This window comes from Rhinoderma darwinii, chromosome 4, assembly GCF_050947455.1.
Source record: "Rhinoderma darwinii isolate aRhiDar2 chromosome 4, aRhiDar2.hap1, whole genome shotgun sequence".
Taxonomy (NCBI): domain Eukaryota; kingdom Metazoa; phylum Chordata; class Amphibia; order Anura; family Rhinodermatidae; genus Rhinoderma; species Rhinoderma darwinii.
In genome coordinates, this window is record NC_134690.1 from 150,495,231 (window position 1) to 150,518,183 (window position 22,953).

The following is a 22,953-nucleotide window of genomic DNA, read 5'->3' on the forward strand; positions in this document are numbered from 1 at the left end:
ACCAGAGTGTATCATAGTACATACCATAGGGAGAACAAGGAATGGCCGTGCTTAAGTCATTGGCTTCCAGAGTTTGGGTAGTGCAATGCTCTATTGGACACTGTATACACCAGTCAGAAGTGCAGTAAATATCACTAGCCGTTATCGTATGGACTCTTATTGGGATACTTGTCTGTATCATAGGTTGCAGCCACTTGTTTCATACAGTGCCTTTATACTTTATAACCATATTTATAATGTAATACTTGGAGACCCATCAGGTATTATATAAACAGTAATGTTTTGAAGTAAATGGTAGTCGCTTGTTGATAGGAAGGACGGAACATTGTACTTAACTGATGAAACTTACCTTAACAAAAGTAAAATTAATATAACCTTCTGGAAATTCCAAGAGAAGATTTGATTTGGAATCAGAACATCTGCCATTTGCATTTGTCTGATTTGGCTCAATATTAAAGTATTTTCTGTCCTGTAAAAAACGATATATGGATTTGTATTTTTGTATATATGGTCAAAATGCTTAAAGATAAAAAAAAAGTGAGACAGTGACAACATACCCTTAAAGCGTACCTAAGTTTTCAGGGGACATTTCAGAATAAGCTCTCATATTTGTGTAACTAGTTTATTTTTCAGCCTGTAGTTTTTATTAGTATCATATTGGGGTACTTTTTGATCACTTGTTATTCGTTTTATTGTGAAAGACGAAGTGAACAAAACTGCAATTCGGGCGGGTTTTTTTTTATTTACGCCTCTCACCGTGGTGTTTTTTTTTAACTTTAAATTTATTTTTGTATATAGAAAATAAACATACCTAACTTTTCAGATGACTTTTCAGAATAAGCTGTCTTATGTGTGTACATGAGGAATAACACTATTTCTTGCTACTATATGACTTGAGCTAGTGGGTGGAGCCTAACAGCTATCAAGTCCTTTATACCATTTATACACTGCACATATAAAGAAGAGAAGAATCCTGCTCTCCTACCTCTATCTATCATATATAGAAGCTGCAGCAGCATCAAACAGAGTATACAGCAGTAATGAGCAGTGTAGCTGTGAATCCAGCACTGGTATGAGATGTAACTTAACATGATCGACCTGAGCTGCTAAATTCTGTACTCTAAGGCACTCTTAACAACGCGATGTGGCCTTCCGGTAATAAGTAAGTTCTGTTTTACAGAAATCGATTTTGGCAATTCTGCCTACATTGGCAGACTGGGAAAGGCAGGTGCACAGGGTCATGCTGCTGTAAAAGGGCTTCAGAGATCCTGAATTCCAAAGGAAATGGGCAACATGGCAGATATGGAGTATTGCAAATCGGGTCTCTGTTTGGATTTTTAGTTGAAATTTTGAACAATTGCTTCATTAGTCTGTTCTTTGTGTCTATAACAATTATAAATTTAAACTAAGTTTCTGGTACTGTTTATTTATATTGATAGACCAATTGAGAGCCATTATAAAAGGAGTGCGATGAAGAACCAAACAGTAAGATTTACTAAGCATGCCACAATGTAACTTGGTAGCCTTGCAATGCAATCTATGAGGTAGCTTTGATATTTATTTTAATATTTTTGCTATTTTCTGGTTCAGCAGTCAATTATTTACAGGGATTTGCTACTCTAGATATTTTACTGCTTGTCAAAACGTTTAAAAATTGTTTTATAAAAGGTACTTTAAAAAGGGCACTATGCCAAAAATTCTGAGTACAAGCATAGGCAGCACAGATCAAAGGTCCTAATTGGAGTGTCTGGCATATGGTAAATTAGGGTTGACTAAACTTCATAAGCCAATGCAGCACTACACAGGAGTAGTATTCAAAACTACTGATCTATTTGCCAGAGCGATACACAAGTATTGCCTTTATTGTGGTGTACTAAGACACACTGATATTAGGTGTGTCACACACCAACACTCCAAGAAAGGCTTTAAATATATAAATAAATGGTCTGTTTTGCCAAAGACATGCAATATTACTCCCAACACGTTTCTGCGCTCCTGCACATTCAGGGGAGCGTCCTCAGGGGTATAAATCTCTAAGATTATCAATTAGTATCTACTTCTGCCGGTCAGCACATGTGGTGCTGTGCATCATTCTATTAACCGGCGTGCACTAAACACTGATAGCTGGTTCAGTGCGCGCCGGGGAAACTCAAGAGCCTTATAGGGCTTAGCTCTGCCTCCACAGGACGCATCATCGGGGCAACGGCCAATCGGTGCATGAAGCGTCACACAGACGCCCACCATCTGACGAGTCATAATAGTAACGCGGCGTACAATGATACACAGCACCATATGTGCTGACCGGCAGAAATAGATACTAATTGATAATCTTAGTGATTTATACCCCTGAGGACGCTCCCCTGAATGTGCAGGGGCGCAGAAACGTGTTGGGAGTAATATTGCATGTCTTTGGCAAAACAGACCATTGATTTATATATTTAAAGCCTTTCTTGGAGTTTTGGTGTGTGACACACCTAATATCAGTGTGTCTTAGTACACCACAATAAAGGCAATACTTGTGTATCGCTCTGGAAAATAGATCAGTAGTTTTGAATACTACTCCTGTGTAGTGCTGCATTGGCTTATGAAGTTTAGTCAACCCTAATTTACAATATGCCAGACACTCCAATTAGGACCTTTGAACTGTGCTGCCTATGCTTGTACTCAGAATTTTTGGCATAGTGCCCTTTTTAAAGTACCTTTAATAAAACAATTTTTAAACGTTTTGACAAGCAGTAAAATATCTATCAATAATTCCAACGTATATCTACTACACTAATATTGGAATTCGATTTGCTACTGTACAATATGCAAACAAAAATCCATATACTTACTTTTTCTTCCTTTGCTTCATTATCTATCTGAAGCTCTAGGCCCATAACTGCCATAATACAAGCTCCTTTCTTATCTTTGACTGTGTAGTTTCCAATTTTTGGTGGTGAGGGCTTTGGTGGCAAGGTTGGTGTTATATGGGTTGTTGCATGAGTAGTGGTGTTGAATGGAGCCTGTGTGGTGGTGTTTGATGGTGCATGGGTGGTGGTGTTTGATGGTGCATGAGTGGTGGTGTTTGATGGTGCATGAGTGGTGGTGTTTGATGGTGCAGGGATTGTGGTGTTTGAAGGTGCATGGGTGGTGGTGTTTGATGGTGCATGAGTGGTGGTGTTTGATGGTGCATGGATTGTGGTGTTTGATGGTGCATGGATTGTGGTGTTTAATGGTGCATGTGTTGTAGTGTTGGATGGAACATGTGTTTTCCTGTTGGTTTGTGCAGGAGACTGTTTGCCTGATATTTCATTTAGGATAATAGTAGAAGCTGTTTGGGCAGATGTATCAACCAGGAAAATTCCTAAAACAAAACAGAAAAGTTAAAGAATTGATCAGATTTACAATACGAGCAAAAGCTATTGAGAATGTCATGGTGTGACAGTGAAATATACAGTACACTTTTTGCATGCCCTTATATTCTGATCAAAATATATATCATACACATGGATATGTGGGCAGGATTGGCTGATTTTAACCCATAAAGGACCAGGGTTGTTTTGGCTTCTGTCACCACATTATAGTGCCCTATCTCCTACATAATGTGATCGGCGCTGTAATGTAGATAACAACACTGTTTTTTATTTTGGTAAACTATCATTTTTGAGGAAGTTATGAGCAATTTTATATTTATGTTAATTACTTTCTTAATGCCCAACTGTGCGTTTTTTAACTTTTGACCAAGTGGGCGTTGTAAAGAGGAGTGTATGACACTGACCAATCAGCGTCATACACTTCTCTCCATTCATGCTCAGCACAGCGTGATCTAGCGAGATCATGCTGTGCTGTCACATACACCCACATTAACTTTACTGAAGTGTCTTGACAGTGAATAGATATTGCCTCCAGCCAGGACGCCATGTCGATTCACGCTCCCGACACTTCGGTAAAGTTTGTGTGGGACTTAATCGCTGTACAGCTTGATCACGCGAGATCACGCTATAAATGACAGCAGTAGCAGCAGCAACTAAGTCCCACACAAACTTTACCGAAGTGTTGGGATTGTGAATAGACATTGCGTCCTGGCTGGAGGTAATGTCTATTCACTGTCAAGACACTTCAGTAAAGTTAGGCTGGATTCACACAAGCATGTTCGGTCTGTAAAGGATGGAACGTATTTCGGCCGCAAGTCCCGGACCGAACACACTGCAGGGAGCCGGGCTCCTAGCGTCATAGTTATGTACGATGCTAGGAGTCCCTGCCTCTGGAACTACTGTCCCGTACTGAAAACATGATTACAGTATGGGACAGTTGTCCCGCAGCAATTTTATTAAACTTTATTTAACTGTTTAATTTTTTTTTTTTTTATTTTTTTTTTTAGTCCCACTAGGGGGCTTGACATTGCGATCTTCTGATCACAGATATAATGCTATGGTATACCCAGTGTAAAACTGACAGGCAATCTATTATGCCTCATGCACAGTGTCTGCCGGCCAAGTCCCGTCAGTGATCTGTGGAAAGATAGGACATGTCCTATCTTTCCATGGATTGTAGAATCGGGTCAGTTTTCACAGTTTTATTGGTTGCCACTCAGATCCTGTTAAAATCGGCCCGAGTGGCACATCGGTCGTGTGCAAGAGCTGTTGGACCATACCTCTGGCACGGCCTAATAGGCATATAGCCAGGGCAGGCCTGGGGTCTGTATTAGTTTGCGGTCTGGGGTCTGTATTTAGGGGGTCTGGTCTAGGGTCTGTATTGGTTTATAGGGTCTATTTAGGGGGCCTGTTCTAGGGTCTGTATTAGTTTAGGGGTCTTTATTTAGGGGTCTGTATTTAGGGGGTCTGGTCTGGGGGCTGTATTAGTTTATAGGGTCTATTTAGGGGGCCTGTTCTAGGGTCTGTATTAGTTTAGGGGGTCTTTATTTAGGGGTCTATATTTAGGGGTCTGGTCTGAGGTATGTATTAGAATAGGGAGTCTGGCCTGGGGTCTGTATTACTTAAGGGAGTTAGGTCTTTTGGTCATTATTAGTGTAGGGGTCAGGTCTAGGGTCTGTATTTAGGGCGTCTGTATTAGTTTGATGTCTGGTGTCTGTATTTAGGGGGTCTGGTCTGGGGTCTGTATTTAGGGGGTCTGGGGTCTGTATTTAGGGGTCTGTATTAGTTTAGGGGGTCAGGTCTGGGGTCTGTATTAAGGGAGTCATGTCTGGGGTCATTATTAGTGTAGGGGGTCAGGTCTGGGGTCTGTATTTAGGGGTCCGGTCTGAGATCTGTATTTATTCAGGGTGCTTGTTCTGGGGTCAGTATTTGTTTAGGGGGATCAGGTCTGGGGACTGCAATAGTTTAGAAGATCTGGGGTCTGTATGTATTCTATGATCTAGTCTGGGGTCTAAATTTATTAGTCTGAGTAAAAGGGGTTGTCTGGGCACATCGATAGGTTATCAGTATAAAAAACGGTCCGTGCCTGGACAACCCCTAATGTATGGTCCTGGGCCTTGGTGTCTAAATTTGTGTGTTTCTATAGGGGCTGGAAATGGCTGCAGAAGTGATGGGCAAAGATGTCTCATCAGGAGAAGTCGCCATAACGGTCTGCGTCAGATGGAGAAGAAAAGAAAACGGCTCCCATCAGAAAATACTTCACTTGTGAGTCATTGGATCTATAGGGGATCTGTCACCTTTCCTGACATATCTGTTGCAGGTAATCCGTGTATTCTACATATCTCTGTGTACCCAGGACTAATAGACAAATGCGTGTTACCATTCCCATTGTCAAGAGGATGTGTCCCTACACAGTTATACTGTCAGCAATAGTTGGAGACTGGGCATTATACTGTATGGGGCATCTGTGTGGGCATTATACTGTATGGGCATCTGCGCGGGCATTGTACTGTATGGGTGCATCTGTGTGGGCATTATACTGTATGGGTCATCTGTGTGGGCATTGTACTGTATGGGGCATCTGTGTGGGCATTATACTGTATCGGGCATCTGTGTGGGCATTGTACTGTATGCTGTAGAAAAAAAATAGCTGCATCGATTGTCCCGCTTTGTGATACTTGAAAGTATAGCACTATCTACAGTGAGGGCTGTTAAACATCCTTGCACGTCAGCAGGAGGCACAAGCTGCTGTTCCTCCTACTACACCTCCTGGCAGTGTTGATCCTCAGACTACACCTCTTGGCAGTGTTTCCCCGCGTGTTTCTTTGCCACTTCCTGACTGCTATGATGGAGATGCAGGTACCTGTCGTGAATTTCTTAATCAATGCAAGATACACTTCAGCCTGTATAGTAGGACATTTTTTCCTGATGGCGCAAGGGTCGCTTTCATCATTTCTCTCCTCACCAGCAAGTCTCTTGCATGGGCGAACCCTATCTGGGAAAGACAAGGTCCAGAAACCCGTGACTTCCAAGCCTTCCTCCGGACGTTTGGCATAATGTTTGAGGAGCCTGGACGAGTCTCATCTGCAGCGGCATCTTTGATTAACCTACATCAAGGAGACACCTCCGTGAGTGAGTATGACATCCTCTTCCGCACCCTGGCGGGAGAGCTGTTATGGGACAATGAGGCCCTGGTGGCTGCATTCTGGCATGGAATGGCTTCTAGAATTAAGGACAAACTTGATGCCCAAGATCTGCCGTCTACCCTGGACGACCTCATCCTTCTGTCTACCCGGATTGATACACGGATCCGAGAACGCCTCCAAGAGGTTCGACGGGAGGGAACCCTTCCCAGTTTAGCTCCTACTTTGCAGCAACACCCACTGTCCTCAGATGTCTATCCTACTAAGGAGTCTGTGATAAGGGACCAGTATAAGTTATCCACCCAGGAGAGGTAACGCAGACGCACATCTGGACTCTGTCTTTATTGAGGCCTCGGTGGCCATCTTGTGCGCCTGTGTCCCCAAAGATCCCAAAACCTAGGGTTGCTAAGAGTGACAACCTTGGGTAAGAATGGACTTTCATCTAGATCGTCCATACCTGTGACAATAGTGTCTGGCGAGAAAACGCATCAGGTCTCTGCGTATCTAGACTCTGGATCAGCTGCTAATTTCATCAGTAGAGACCTGGTGGATCTTCTGCAATTACCCACCACCCCTCTGGAGAACCCATTGACAGTTGCTTCAGTGAATGGACTACCTCTGCCAGATCCAGTTATAGCTGTGACCAAGCCGCTGAGGCTCCAAGTGGGAGCCCTTCACTCTGAACTTCTGCCTTTCTATGTGCTGTCCAAAGCTGTTAACCCTGTGTTGCTGGGCCATCCTTGGCTCCGACTGCATGCCTCAGTTCTGGACTGGAATTCTGGAAAGGTTCTCCAGTGGGGCCCTGAGTGTCAAGGTCATTGCCTGGTGCAGATTCGGTCGGCTCAGCCTTCGCTGCCTCGGTCATTGGCAGGATTGCCGAGTCATTATGCAGCATTTTCGGACGTCTTCAGCAAGAGGGAGGCGGAGACATTGCCTCCACATAGGGCATATGACTGTCCTATCGAGCTGATTCCTGATGCATCCCTTCTTCGTGGTAGGGTATATCCGCTCTCCTTGCCAGAGACTATGTGCATATCCGCCTATGTGAAAGAGAACTTGGAGAGGGGCTTCATACGAAAGTTTTCCTCCCCGGCAGGAGGCGGGTTCTTCTTTGTCAAAAATAAGGATGGCTCTCTTCATCCTTGTATCGACTACTGAGGTCTCAACCAGATCACAGTGAAGAATAAATATCTGTTGCCACTGATCTCTGAACTGTTTGATCGTATACGTGGTGCCAGGATTTTTTCTAAACTAGACCTGCGTGGGGCTTACAACCTAGTCCAGATTCGCCAGGGTGATGAATGGAAGAATGCATTTAATACCCGTGATGGACACTAGGAGTATCTAGTAATGCCCTTCGGCCTGTGTAATGCTCCCGCGGTCTTCCAGGAGTTTGTGAATGACATTTTCCATGACCTCCTCTATGTTTGTGTAGTATTCTACCTTGATGACGTCTTGATGACGACTAAGGGTGCCATCATGCAAATTTGCTCCCAGGTTCCTCGGACCCTTCGAGATTCTGCAGATCAACCCTGTTGCCAATAAGCTTCGGCTGCCTCCTACCCTCAAGATACCGAACTCCTTCCATGTCTCCCTCCTGAAGCCGGTGGTCCTGAACCTCTACACCAAGACTCCTAGCCCTATGGTTGCCTCCAGTGGCCCTTCAGACACCTTTGAGGTTCAAGAGATCCTGGACACCAAAAAAGTGTGAGGAAAGACCTTTTATTTGGTGGATTGGAGAGGGTTTGGTCCTGAAGAAAGGTCCTGGGAGCCAGAGGACAACCTCAATGCTCCTGCTCTTCTGAAGAAGTTTCTCTCTCACTCTGGTCCCAAGAAGAGGGGGCGTAAGAGGGGAGATACGGTAATGTCCGTGGCTGCGGGCTGTCAGCGCCGGTCCCCTCCTGACAGCCGCAGCCATGAGTCAGCAAGCGCTGGCCCCAGCCTCCTCCTCAGGAGATGCCAGCGATCGCTTCCACTCACCTGAGCCGGATCCCGTAGGGTGTGCGCACACGCTCGTGCCCGCTCTTAAAGGAGCAGCACGCGCACCAGACGCTTTGACGAACTTTTACCCGTGAGTACCCTGGACTATAAGAGGGGTCCAGCCCCCTGCTTCGATGCCTGAGCGTTGTTGTTCCCTAGTTTGTCTATGTGATGGCCTCCTAGTGTGTTACCTGTACCTGTACCTGTTCCAGTTCCTGTTCCTGCACCTTTTCCAGTTCCTGTTTCTAGCATTCCATACCATCCTGGTAGAGCACTGTGCTGTGCCAAAGTCGTGTCATGCTGTATCCAAGTCTGACCTGCTTCACCTCGCCTGAAGTCTACCTGTTGCCTAGTCCCAGCCGAGCCTGCCTTGCTGCTGTCTGAGCTACCACAGGTACCATATTCAGGTGAGCTGGAGGATCCCTCCTATCCTCTACTACCACAGGTACCTATACGAACTATAGACCTTCACCTGCGCCCTGTTGGCCAGCTGCCTTACCGTCAAGGCGGTATGGCCCAGAGGGTCCACAGACCCTTTGTGACACCTGGAATGAACACGATATTTGTGTAGTTTATAAGGGAATGTGTTCATTCTGTACAAACTTATATGGCAGGGGTTAAACTAAATTTGCAAATTATCTCTGTACTGAGCTGTATTTGTACTGGTGCTGTATATATGTACTGAGCTTTGTTCTGGTGCTGTATATATATGTACTGAGCTTGGTTTTGGTGCTGTATATATATGTACTGAGCTTGGTTCTGGAGTTATATTCATCATAACAACCAAGCACAATACATATATACAGCACCAAAGAGAAGCTCAAAACATATATACAACGCCAGAACTAAGCTCTGCATATAAATACAGCACCAGGACCAAGCTCAGTACATATATACAGCACCACAAGAAAGCTTAGTACATATATACAGCACCAGAACAGAGCTCAGTACATAAATACAGCCCAAGAACCAAGCTCAGTACATATATACAGCACCCAAACAAAGCTCAGTACATATATATCAGAACAACCAAGCACAAAACATATATATATATATATATATATATATGTACTGAGCTTTGTTCTGGTGCTGTATATATGTACTGAGCTTTGTTCTGGTGCTGTATATATGCACTGAGCTTTGTTCTGGTGTTGTATGTATGTACTGAGCTTGGTTCTGGTGTTGTATATATGTACTGAGCTTTGTTCTGGTGTTGTATTTATGTACTGAGCTTGGCTCTGGTGCTGTATATTTGTACTGAGCTTTGTTCTGGTGCTGTATATATGTACTGAGCTTAGTTCTGGTGCTGTATATATCTACTGAGCTTGCTCCTGGCGCCATATCTGTGAATTAGCCGGGAGAGTTGTAGTGGCTTACTGCGCACGTCGCACTGTCCTCCACCCTTCTCATGTGCACAGCCTAACTAAATGGGCTGAGCACGCTTAGGATATTGAATGTGCGCATATAGGCCTATACGTCATGGATGAGTTTAATATAATGTGTGGGTAGGTCTGTATGCTTATGTAATTATAAAAAAAATTGTGTGGCAATCCACACTAAAACATTCTGGACATGGAATTTCTTCATTTAGAGTCCACTTTAATGTAAGGCGTATTTGGAATATCCTAATTGTTTTATTTTATTATTAGAATCATTTTCAATGGATACACCGCAAAACACATTGAAACCCCCCAGCATGTCTTCGTCCGAAAAACAGGGAACCTGTTATTAGAAATTTGAATCCCACCCCTGGATACAGTGGCTCAGCAGACTTTATCACACATGATAGGCTTAGATATAGGGCCCAGCTCGCTGACATTGCGGCACCAGCGCTGGACCCAGGAAAGGTAAGTATAAGAATTGCTTTGCTTTTTTATGTGTTACTAATTTTTTTAGTGTGTTTGTGTTTTTTCACAGGTTTGGATGTTGGACTACCTCGGATTCGAGGACTACTTCGATTACAGCTTTTTTTATTCTCAATAAAATGGTTCACGAGGGTTGTGTGTGGGTTTTTTATTTGAATAAAATATTTTTTCTATATCCTTGTATTTTTTTTCATTTTATTACTGCTGCCTTAGTAGTGGCCGATTGACAGCGTCCATTACTAAGGCGTGGCTTAATGTTAGCTGGTAAAACCATAACACTAACTCCCATTATTACCCCGGTACCCACTGCCACCTGGGCTGCTGGGAAGAGCCGTGTACGATACAGTACCCAACCATCTGTAGTGATGGACGGGCACTAGGGTGGCCGCAGGCTGGTACTCTTAGGCTGAGAAAGCCCCAAAACAATGGCCTTTCCCACCCTGATAATGCTAGCCTGCTGCTGCTGTGTTGTATCTGGCTAATTATGAAAAATGGGGGGGACACCACATAGACTTTTCCAATCATTTATTTAAAAAACTAAACGACGTGGGGTCCTCCACCTTTTTCATAACCAGCCAGATACAACATAGCCGCAGCAAGCTAGCGTTACCAAAGTGGGAAGGCCCACTGTTTTTGGGCTTTCCCAGCCTCATAATACCACCCTGAGGTCGCCACAGTACCCGACCATCACTACAGATGATCGGGTACTAGATCGTACCCAGATCTTCCAGGTACCCCTGGTAGCGGTGGGTACCGGGGTAATAATGGGGGGTTAGTGCTAGCCTTTACACCAGCTAACACTAAGCCCTGCCTTAGTAATGGACATTGTAAATCAGCCAGCAGCCATTACTAAGGCAGTAGTAATAAAGTTTAAAAGAAAATACAAAGACATGGGAAAAATATTTGATTGAAATAAAATAAAAAACACACAACCCTCGTTAACCATTTTATTGAGAAACAAATAAAGCTGTCATCGAAGTAGTCCTCGAATCCGACTTAGTCCAACATCCAAAACTGTAAAAAAACACAAACACACAAAAAAAACATTAGTAACACACATGATAGGCTTAGATACAGGGCCCATGTGTGATACTGTCTGTTAGACCATGTATCTAAGCCTATGGTAGGCTTAGATACAGTGCTCCAGCAGACAGTAATCTTATACTGTATAAGATTACTGTCTGCTCGAGCCCTGTATCTAAGCCTACTACGTGCTAGGCTCAGATACAGGGCCCATGAGACAGGACCACACATGGGCCATGTATCTGAGCCTACCATGTGGTAGGCTGAGATACAGAGCCCAGCAGACAGGATCACACCAGGTAAGGGTAAGTGTAACATTACTGTCTGCTGGGATCTTGTATCTAAGCCTAACTTGTGGTATGCTTAGATACAGGGTCTAACAGACAGTATTACACATGGACCCTATATCTATGCCTACCACATGATAGGCTTAGATACATGGCCATGTGTGATCCTGTCTGATGGGCTCTGTATCTAAGCCTACCACGTTAGAATTAGATACAGGGCCCCAACAGACAGTAATCTTATACATTATAAGTTTACTGTCAGCTGGGGCCCTGTATCTAAGCCTACTATGTGGTAGGCTTAGATACAGGGCCCATCAGACAGTATCATACATGGCCTTGTATCTAAGCCTACCATGTGGTAGGCTTAGATACAGGGTCCAGGTGTAATACTGTCTGTTAGACCCTGTATCTAAGCCTACCACAAGGTAGGCTTAGATACAGGACCCCAGCAGACAGTAATGTTATACTTTGGGTCTGGGTGCAGAGGATGTCCTGACACCATCAGTGACGTCATGCGCGGCGCACATGACGCGAGAAGACGTCGGGACTTCAGCTGCGCTCTGGAAGTAGGAGGGTAAGTATAGTGTCATTACTATAGTAACAGGGGGCCAGTAAAGGCACAACAAAGAGTTCTAAGAAAAGGTGATCCAGAATTATGGTTTAATGGGGGAACATAAGTACAGTATTCACTAAAACAGACATGGCAAAAGAGCTGATAGGTCCTCTTTAAATTTTTACTGTACATGAAAGGTTATTTTTTATGTGTCGTTAATCATAAGAACGGCGGGCTCACTCAGGTATGAAGTCATATATAATGGGTAGATATTGTCTTTAACAGTGGAAAAAGAGTCGATCAAAAGAAAATGGTTATGATGAACAGATCTGAAACATATGCTCAAAGTATTACAACTACATACTCTTTTTAATGGATGCGTTAAACTAAACATTGTACTTGAGCTGCAAAAGAAGTCTGAGGGAATCCAAAGTCTATATCCTTAGCGCCTGCTATTTTGTTCCTCCTCCATGCCTTACACTGCAGCCCTGCTTGCTTATGTAGGATGCTCTGTATAAACATACGCCCAGCATAAGTTTTACAGCAAGGCAGCTAATCCACTAGTTAGAAAATTATCAGGTAACTGCCACAAATATACTGTGGCAAATAAGCCTAAGCACATTTATCCAGTCATAAATAGAATTAAAATAAAGTCATGAAAATATATCTGTCAACTACAGGTAGCCTGCTTGATGACAGTTTCCAAGTAGCAGCAGATTGTGTTTATTTTTAACATTGCATTGACAAATAAGTGTAAACGGTGTAAGGCCAGGGTTCCATGGCAATATTTTACTTTGATATTATTACACATGCAATTTCATGCAAGCCTCATTGGCTAAGATTAGTTGCGATAACAAACAATATTACACTTCGATCTACTACAATCGCAAAGTGTAAAAATGAACGGCGTGAAATATCACCCTGGCCTAAAACAGAGAAAACAGGACGTCGTTGTAATCGGTACTACTGCGCATGTGCTGATGATGTCATCAGCTCATGCGTAGTAGTGCTGATTACAACGACGGACATATTGTTTATACTGCGCATGCGTCGACTAAGATGTAGGAACGCGCGCCTGTTCACTACACTACAGGGCCAGGTGTGAACTCGCCGAGCGCGCTAGCATTTTGGTGCAACAGACACGCCCTCGTTGAACCGAAATGCGAATTTACATAAACTAAATAAGACTGTTTTTAACCCCTTCCCTCCGCAGCCATTTTTTGGATTTTCACTTTTGGTTTTTCCTCCCCACCTTCCAAAAGCCATAACTTTTTTATTTTTCCATCAATATTGCCGGATGAGGGCTTGTTTTTTGCGGGACAAGTTTTAGATTTTCACAGCATCATTTTTTGCACCATATATTGTAGTGGAAAACGAGAAAAAAAAAATGTGGGGTGGAACAGGAAAAAAACTGTTTTGTGTCAATGTTTTGGGTGGTTTTGTTTTTACGGTGGTAAAAACTGCATGTTAACTTTATTCTGCGGGTCAATACGATTACAGCGATACCAAATTTATATAGTTTTCTTTATGTCTTACTACTTTTACAAGGAAAAAACTGATTGTTAAAAATAAAATTTGAGTTTTGTCACCATATTCTGAGAGCCATAAAGTTTTTATTTTTCCGTCGATTTAGCGGTATGATGGCTTATATTTTGCGGGGTGAGCTGTAGTTTATATTGGTACCATTTTGGCGTACATGAGTCTTTTTGATCACTTTTTATTTCATTTTTTGTGGGAGTTGAAGTGAACAAAAAACATCAATTCTGATGTTTTAAATTGTTTACGGCGTTCACTGTGCGGACTAAATAATGATATATTGTAATAGTTCAGACTTTTACGGACGCGTCGATACTAGTTATGTTAGCTTTTTATTTTTTTTTACATTGTGCTTGATGGAAAATTAACGTTACATTTTTTTATTTTTTTATTTTTTTTTATTTATAAAAAAACCTTTATTTTACTTTTTTTCCTTGTCCCCCTAGGGGACTTTAGCCAGCGATCATTAGTTTGCTTGCATGATATACTGCAATACTACTGTATTGCAGTGTATCGTGATTCTGAGGCTGGATTCACACGGACATGTTTGGTCCCAGTGGCGTAACTACCGCCATAGCAGCGGTAGCGACTGCTACGGGGCCCGCGGCATGAGGGGGCCCGTGTCGCCCGCCGGTACGGGCCCCCACCATGGCCGCAGGCTCCGCTAGCAGCCGCTATGGCTGCTACAGCGTGACGCCACTGAACACTATGGCAGAGCAGGGAGGTATCTCCCCGCTCTGCCATTAAACAAAAGACATGTATCCCCTATCCACAGGACAGGGGATACATGTGTGATCGCTTACAGCGATAGGGAGAACGGGGGACTGAAAGTCCCCTGAAGTTCTCTATCACAAACCTCGGACTTCCGGGGTCTGTGTCGGCAGCTCCGTAGAAATGAATGGAGAGCCGGTCGCGCTTGTGCGCATGCGTGACCAGTGCTCCTTTCATTTTTATTGAGCTGCCGACACAGACGCCGGAAGTCAGAGGTTAGTCATGGAGAACTTCAGGGGACTTTCAGTCCCCCGTTCTCCCTATCGCTGCCAGCGATCACACATGTATCCCCTATCCTGTGGATAGCGGATGCATGTTATTTGTAGGACACACTATAGGTCGCATTTTGGGGGGGGGGGGGCTGTATGGCGTTCCCTGCAGGGAGCCAGGCTCCTAGCATCATAGTTATCTATGACACTAGGTGTCACTGCCTCTCCGTGGAACTACTGTCCCGTACTGAAAACATGATTACAGTACGGGACAGTTGTCCTGCAGCGAGGCAGGGACTCCTAGCATCGTACATAACTATGATGCTAGGAGCCCGGCTCCCTGCAGTGTGTTCAGTCCGGGACTTGCGGCCGAAATACGTTCCATCCTTTACGGACCGAACATGCTCGTGTGAATCCAGCCTGACAGTCTCTTATGAAGCCCTGCCAAAGGAGTACAAACACGGCGGACGTGGGGCCTTCATCAGCCCCCCAGGCTGCCATGCCAACCAATAGCACCCCCCGATCTGTCCACGTGAAGGGTGTTGGAACGTTACAGGGGGTCGCCCCTGTTTTTAGTCGTTTAAAAGCCGCAGTCGCTATTGACCGCAGCATTTAACGAGTTAAACAATCGGGAAAACACATTTAAAATCAGGTTAGCATGAAGTATATTAGAATACTGCTGGTTCAAAACGAAGTTCTGGTGACAGACTCTCTTTAATAGAAAGTCCCTTTGTTGAACTTGATAGACATATGTCTTTTTTCATCCGTACTAACTATGTAATAATTATGCATAAGACATCTGACTATCACATATATTTCCTGTAGGGAAGAAATGTTTTTTTTTATTATCATTGGAGTTGTTTCAGTTTGGATCCAATTACTTTGTCATGTTTCTTCATTCTTTGTCTATTATCAGTCTTTATAATGGCCACAGTCCTGGTCCCTAGTCTCATATATGCTATAAAGACATTGCTAGTTTTCTACAGAAATGTTCCTACCTCTTTAAGCTGATAGCTGCTGCCCTATTTTACTTAATAGCCACAATACTTTGAAATACTTACACCGTCATTATTCGTTTTGTGTAGACCTTACTGTCACGAGAACCATTATTAAAATAATAAAAATACTCTGTGCACTTTCCTACTAAATACATATGATGACTCTTAATTCTAGTCTACAAAGCAGGGAGGTGCCTGTCCATGATTGTGTACAAGAAGAAATAAGCAAATAGTTTGAGATGGCATGCAATCCAAATGTACTTCAACAGTTCAACAACCCATTCACTCAAAGTATTTTTTTATCTAGTGAAAAATCATTAGATGATAAAAAATTTCTAAAACAGATGGTAGTGAAAATCCACAGATTAAGGAAAATTGTATAGAGTTACCACATTAATGAAGATTAGAGATGAGCGAATCTTGCTGCTACAGGATGTAGCATCCATGGCCGCGGACCGTCGGGTTTACTTACCGCTCGACGGCCGCAGCCATGGTCTGGTGAGTGCTGGCCTGCATCTCCTCCCCAGAAGACGCCAGCGCTCACTTCCGCTCAAACTTAAAGGGCCAGTGTGCGCACTTGTAAAACATTAGCAATTAGCCCCTGATCACCCTGGACTATAAGAAGGGCCCTGCCCCTTTGCTCATATCCTGAGCGTTGTTAGTATTATGTTAGTCTTGCAAATGTACCCTTAGTGTTATCCTGTTCCCGTTGTTACCCGTGCCCTGCTACCTGTATCCTGTGCTGTGTCCTGGGCCTGTTAGTGTTTGGAGTGGTATCCTACTGCACCTGCTGTCATTCGCCACGTCTGGCGAAACCTGCTGCACCCACCTCCATCCATGCTAAAGCCTCTGCCACTGTCTGGACTATTCAGGTACCCTAGTGCAGGACTTTGTATTAATTGGGTGCCCTGTTGTTTGGCCAGCTGCCTCCCCGCTCCGGCCTAGTGGGTCCACATACCCAGAGACTGTGCCACAAGACAAGTGTAGTCACATGGAAACATGTTTTAATACTGACCTGTGTCCTGGATTTCAGCACTAAGGCTCGGCACAATGTTTGTTATGAACATTCTATATATAGAAAGCAGGAAAAATCTGCTTATATATATGTCTCACATGCCCATAGTCTTTCAATATCCAGACGTATGCCGAAAGAGTGTGCTTCTGGCATAAGTTTGGTTGGTATACGTCAGTATACTGCCACCTCAGCTGTATTGAAAAGCGCACTATGCAAATCGATTGTTTACCCTACGGTTTATGGGGTAAATGTTAAATATTTGTAAGTGTATAAGATTGAAGGGTCATTGGACTGTGATGTAGGAGGCGTGCACCCACCTCAGTTGTGTGTCCAGTGCTGCTGATCTGTGTCTATCGTAAGTGTATAAGGATACTATTGCATATGTCTGGGGAATATGTTTGGCAGACCGTATGCTGTATGGTGTACACCTAACACTTAAGGATCCAACACGGAATGGCATATCCTAGATAAAGTAAATTATCAATCATTGTGATTAGGGACAGGTACATTTATGTATTAATATTACAATTTGATGCATTTTTTTCTACTAACTACAAATATTGCGAAAACCCTTTAAACATTTACTAGACACCATATCATTTGATATAATGAATCATTTGATCATATTACAAGAAATGCAGATGTTGCATGATAATATAAAAATTGTGAAGTTTTACAAAAAAAAATTGTGAAATATGCCTTACATTTCCGTCTCTCATTTTTTAGTATTTAGCTTTTAAATGAAACACTATGCAATACTGGTTCTGAGAATCTGTTGTGGGTGATAATGGAACACGTCTTTTCTATTTCCTTTTTGTCAACATGTGAAAAATAAAATACAAATGTGTCACAAGTTAAGCAACATTTATAAAGAATGAAAGAAAAATGAGGAAGTTTACAAATGAGGAAATAAATGTATCACAATGTCTAGTGTAGTATAGGCAGATGTAACGCCATGACAGTATATGATAGTGTCTGTGCAGTCCATTTAGTGCTTCACTAGTGATAACAGGCAGAGCAATCTATTTTATCTGGCATGACAAAACGTGACTTTCCCGGACATGTGATGCAGTCAACCTTAGTAATTATGGAAAAGAGGAGCATTCATTCAAAAACGCTCCTCTGGTGTTCTAAAATACTTTCCACTACTATCTATATATCACACATTTCTACAATGTCTTAGGAATTATTTTGAATATCATAATGAATGGGTGCCATCAATAATATATTTAAAGTAACACTTTAGACAAAATTGAATCACTGTGTTTTGCAGGGCCTGAGGGGGTGGTGCATAATAGGGCTTCTTTATTTAGTGCTTTTTGAATGTCGGTGTCATGCCCACCTTCCTCTGGCAAAGTAAAAATGTTGGCCTGGAGTGATCTCTTAAAGAGGACCTGTCATGTCCCCATAAACTGTATATAATACTACCAGCATATCTTAATTCCTTCTTGACCCTTTATTCCCTATCACTTTTTTTTTCTTCAAAGTGCCCCCGTTTCTCTGCTTTGATCCCCGTTAGTTTCGCACCAAGTATGCGAATGAATGAAAAAAATGTATTACTTGGCATTCTCCACTGCCCAGTTTAAAAGGGGCATGTATCTGAGACGCCGTTTCACTGTCCAATCAATGCAGAGAGTGTCAGAGCGGCTCCGTCAGCGTAATATCACAGATCACTCTACCTTCTGATAGCAGCTTCTGTAAGATATGCAACCCCTCTGCGCTACCTTAGATGATCAAGGAGTCAGGACAGACACCTCAAGCAGAAGCAGCTGCAAAGTGCCCTGACTCCACTATCCCCTCTGCAGCTGCTTCTGCTTGCACCTTGCAGCATCTGTCCCCAGTCCATGATCCTTTCATTTATTTAAAACTGAGAAATAGGAGTCAGACACTATTTATAATATGAAAATAGAAAAGCATCAATTTTATTGAGATAAATTACGCAATGAGGCAATATAAAATATACAGAGGATCCGAACAGGATTTAACCGTATAAAAGGCCACATTGAAGAAACAATCAATACCACAGCAATACATAGTATTTAGTGCGATAATGCAAATGAAATGGCATGATAGATAATATGGGAAGAAGGTGCCCTGTCTAATACATATAGGGAGTCAAACACTGCTTACTGCATACCTTTGTTTAACCAAGTGGTTACCACATAGTTGGAAATGTAGACAGTTCGCAATGAACATAAACTCACAGACAAGAGGGTATGTCATTAAACGGTAGTAGTGAGTGGCTAGACAGTCAATAGAGATACAGACAAGAGCTTAAAAGGTTCTGGTGGCCCAGAAAGGAGGACGCACTCGACACGCGTTTTGCATATTTAGCGTGATCATTTTTGCACGGCTATCGGAGGGTACCGATAGACCAGGACAGACATGGCTAGCAGCAAGCAGCAGCAACCATAGAGGGGAGGGGATACATGAGCCAGGTCACTCTGCAGCTGCTTTTTCTTGCAGCATCTGTCCCGGTTACTTGATCCTCTGGACACTGCTATCAGGAGGTAGCGCAGAAGGGTCGCGGATCTCATAGAAGGGACACTCGGCGCCTTCATCCTCTTTGTGCTGCTATTAGCAGGTAGCACAGAAGGATCCCAGATCTCAAAGAAGTTACAAAGCTGCTATCAGATGGTAGCATGATCTTGTGAGATCATGCTGATAGAACTGTTCTGACACTGTCCGCATTGATTGACCAGTGACATGGCGGCTCAAGTTCATGACCCTTTGACTTTGGGCTGTGTAGAGCGCCCAGATGTTTATTTATTTATTAATTTACGTACTGCGTGCCAAAGTTAATGGATCAGCGAAGGAACAGGGGTACTTTCAAGAAATAAAAGTGATGTGGAATCAGGGGTCAGGAAGGAATTAAATGCCTTTTTTATGTAATGTATGTATTTTTGCATAATAAGCATTTTTCTAATATCGTTTTATTAAAAATTTACCGTTCCAGCACTGAAGTTTCTATCCACTTTACATACAGTAGAAGCTGCATAAGAACCACTGTAAGACGAATCCGTTAGCTAGCTGGACTGAATGCTTGGCTGACAACTGCTCCTGAGTGCCTATGACACCACATCTAACTCTAATACCGATCAAATCTAAGTTAAAGATGTTATCTGGAATGTGAATTTTTATTAGTAGGGGCTGGAAATTAAATAAATAAACCAAAAAAGCAATACTTACCTATCCATGCCCCTGGCAATCTATTGCTGAGGGTCCGTCACCACTCCCGGCGGTTGTTTACATGCACATGGCATGTAACCGCTGTAGCCAATCAGAGGACTCAGCGTATTTCTGGCATAATATATAGCAAAGACAAGCGTTTGTTGTGTTTTTGTCTTTTTACATTTGCATTTTATTTAAATAGCTGCCTCATCCTAATCCCTAATATAATTCTACAAAAAAGAGAAAAAAAGAAATGGTCCGCACATCCAGTATTTTACAGTGATCTATTGCTGCCTAGTAGAATTTTTCACAAAAGGAATAAAAGTTCACTGTAAAACTACTAAATAGGCTTATACAGTTTAAACAAAATGTGTACTGAGAACCTCATGATAATTTCTGAAAAATGCTACTTATCAGCAACACATCACTGTAAAATACTGGGTCATGTGTTTTTTTTCTCTTTTTGAAGAATTATATACAGTTAGGCCTCATGCACATGACCGTAGCCATGCGCACGGTCGTGATTTTCGGGCTGGCCGGCCACGGAGTGATACCCGCGAGCTGCCCACAAATCGCGGGCCGTGCACATGGCCGTGTCCATTATTTTCTATGAGCCTGGACCGCAGAACACGGCCGTAATAAGACATGTCCGTTCTTTCTGCGGTTCAGGCTCCTGGGCCATGCACAAACCATGGAAGCCACGGTCGTGTGCATGGGCCCATAGGAATGAATGGGGCCGCAATTCTCCCATGGATTTTCGGGGGAATTTCGGCTGCAAAAGCAGGTTCGTGTGCATGGGGCCTAAGGGCTACAATTTCCTTACAAGTTACCTTGTAAATTAAAATGCAGTACAAATACTGTTCTGTGACTTTGACATTATATACCTGGAGAGGCTGTTGAGCTGTACAAAGCCGTCAATTTACCTTTTTTAGGGAAATGTTAGCATCACCAGCCAATTGGATAGCAGGGAGAGTGTCTTGGACTACCAAAGCCTTAGCTACTTTGAGTATTAGGTAATCTCAAAAGCGCTGCGGCAATCTTGAATGACAGGAGAGGCGGTACAGCAAGCGAAACGCAGGGCACCAGGTAAGTTAACTCTTTTTTCCCCAGCAAACGTTAAATATTTTAGCTAAAAACCAGAGGGTCGCTTTAAGAATATTTCCCAGAAATATTTTTTTCAAAGAGGATCTGTTATGGGGAATCTGAGAGCACATTCAGGCGTTGCAGAATTGCTGTTGAATTCCGCTGCGGACAGTCCACAGTGGAATTCTGCAGCAGCCGTTTTTTACATTTGTTTCTATACATTTTTAGGAAACTTAGTTCAGACTTTGCGGAAAATAACTGTGCGGAAATTAGGCTGCGGTGCAGAATTTCCCCTCCGCAGCAGGCACATTTTGTTGCGGAGAAGCAGCGGAATTTCACTGCGGATTTCAGCCATTGCAATGCAAAAACAGAAATCTGCGGCAAGTCCGCTGTGATATCTGCAACGTCTGAATTACCTGTCAAATATGCAAATGTTGCTGCAGATTTGTTGCGTAATTGCCGCTAATCTGCACCAATATTTGCAGCGCAAAAATTCTGCCACGTCTAAACGTGCCCTAAAACCAGCCAGTGAATGATACCCAGTAGCTGCTTCTTAGACCTATTTAAATAATAAACAAAAAACTCATGCTGCAGTTTTCTTTGTGCGATAGTAAGGATATATTCACATGGTGCAGAATTGTTGCAGAAATTTCTGCAACTGAAAGCCTATTCCATACATCTGAACGGAGTTGTTTCTGAAGCATATGGATTTTTACAAACCATGTTCTGATGTGTGGGACAGTCACAGTAAATTTGCACGAAATCCGGTTGGACGATTTCTATTAGGTGCATTGTTTTGTGTGTTTTTTGAAGCTGCAGAATAATATTCTCTTTGTTCTCCATAAACCCTCAAAATTGTGTATGCAGTCAGATTGTACATAAACTTCAATCTATATATATATATATATATATATATATATATATATATATATATATAGGATACAATGTAATTCTTATATATTCAGCGGAAGTATATGAATAGTATCCCTTTAATTACTACCTACCTCTATATATGCAAATATGGTTTTCTTGTATGCAAATAACTTTTTTTGTTTATGAGAACAGGAATTGTTTGCTTCAATGTATACAATTCAGAGGACTGTGACGTTCATCCCCAAATAAAAAAATATCAGCACAAAAGATATAAAGTAACTTAAGATATGGAGTCACACTTACCTGAGAAAAGCAGAAAACTCCAGATCAGTGTCACACCAGCCATGGCTCAGTGTCAGCAGCTACCCGACTGTGAGACGAGAGGTGCAGCTCTTTGAAGTTATCTGAAGCAAAAGGGAGTTTGGAAAGTGCATAATTGTAGTCACGTGATTTTGAGGAAGTTTCATGTTTATGTTCAGCAGTCTGGGATAATGAGAGTCACTTATGCAGGATATAAGGCAGCCTGTCACAAATGATACTTATATTATTTTTACACTGAGGATGATCATTTCTATGTTTCTAATGTACCCTTCTAATATGTATCACCTCTACTAACTAATGGGGGGGGGGGGGGGGGACTCAGTGATGTTCAGGACTTATGTATGAATAATGTTGGGATGTGTTTTAGAACTATGTCTTCAATAATTTGCATGATGTCTGTGACATTTTCTTTTGGCCTTATGAAGACGATATTTCCACGTGCATGGACCTGTGCGGAGTGCACTTCAGATCCATATTAGAGAAGCGAAGCTTCTAGGGGTGTATGCATTTCCTCCATAGTACAGCATGCAATCTCTCAGAGGTACACAAACGTACAGTATGGGCCTATAGCTCTCAATAGGTACCAGTATTTTAGATCTGAAAGAGCCATGACATAAGCACCTTGGCCACAAAAATGTTCAGACAGGGTTCACCAGCCTCATATTTGCATATGGTGTTGGTAGTCTTTTGCTCCCTGATCCCTCTGAACACCAGGTGGCTACAATGAATTATTATAATTATTTTTTTAATGGCTCAACTACTTGTTACT

The 22,953-nt window shown here is 42.7% G+C and overlaps 1 protein-coding gene across 1 annotated transcript in view; it reads right to left on the reverse strand.

Annotated features, from left to right (window-relative positions):
• The window catches only part of LAMP3 (lysosomal associated membrane protein 3), a 36,571-nt gene extending 14,319 nt beyond the window's left edge, over positions 1 to 22,252 (reverse strand). Inside the window, exons 1-3 of the mRNA XM_075864054.1 lie at positions 22,167 to 22,252; positions 2,835 to 3,346; positions 350 to 469 (exon numbers count right to left, since the gene is read on the reverse strand). Of these exons, the coding sequence (XP_075720169.1) occupies positions 350 to 469; positions 2,835 to 3,346; positions 22,167 to 22,209 (675 nt within the window). The 5' untranslated portion in view covers positions 22,210 to 22,252. The remainder of the gene's footprint in view (positions 1 to 349; positions 470 to 2,834; positions 3,347 to 22,166) is intronic.
• Positions 22,253 to 22,953: the final 701 nt, after the last annotated feature.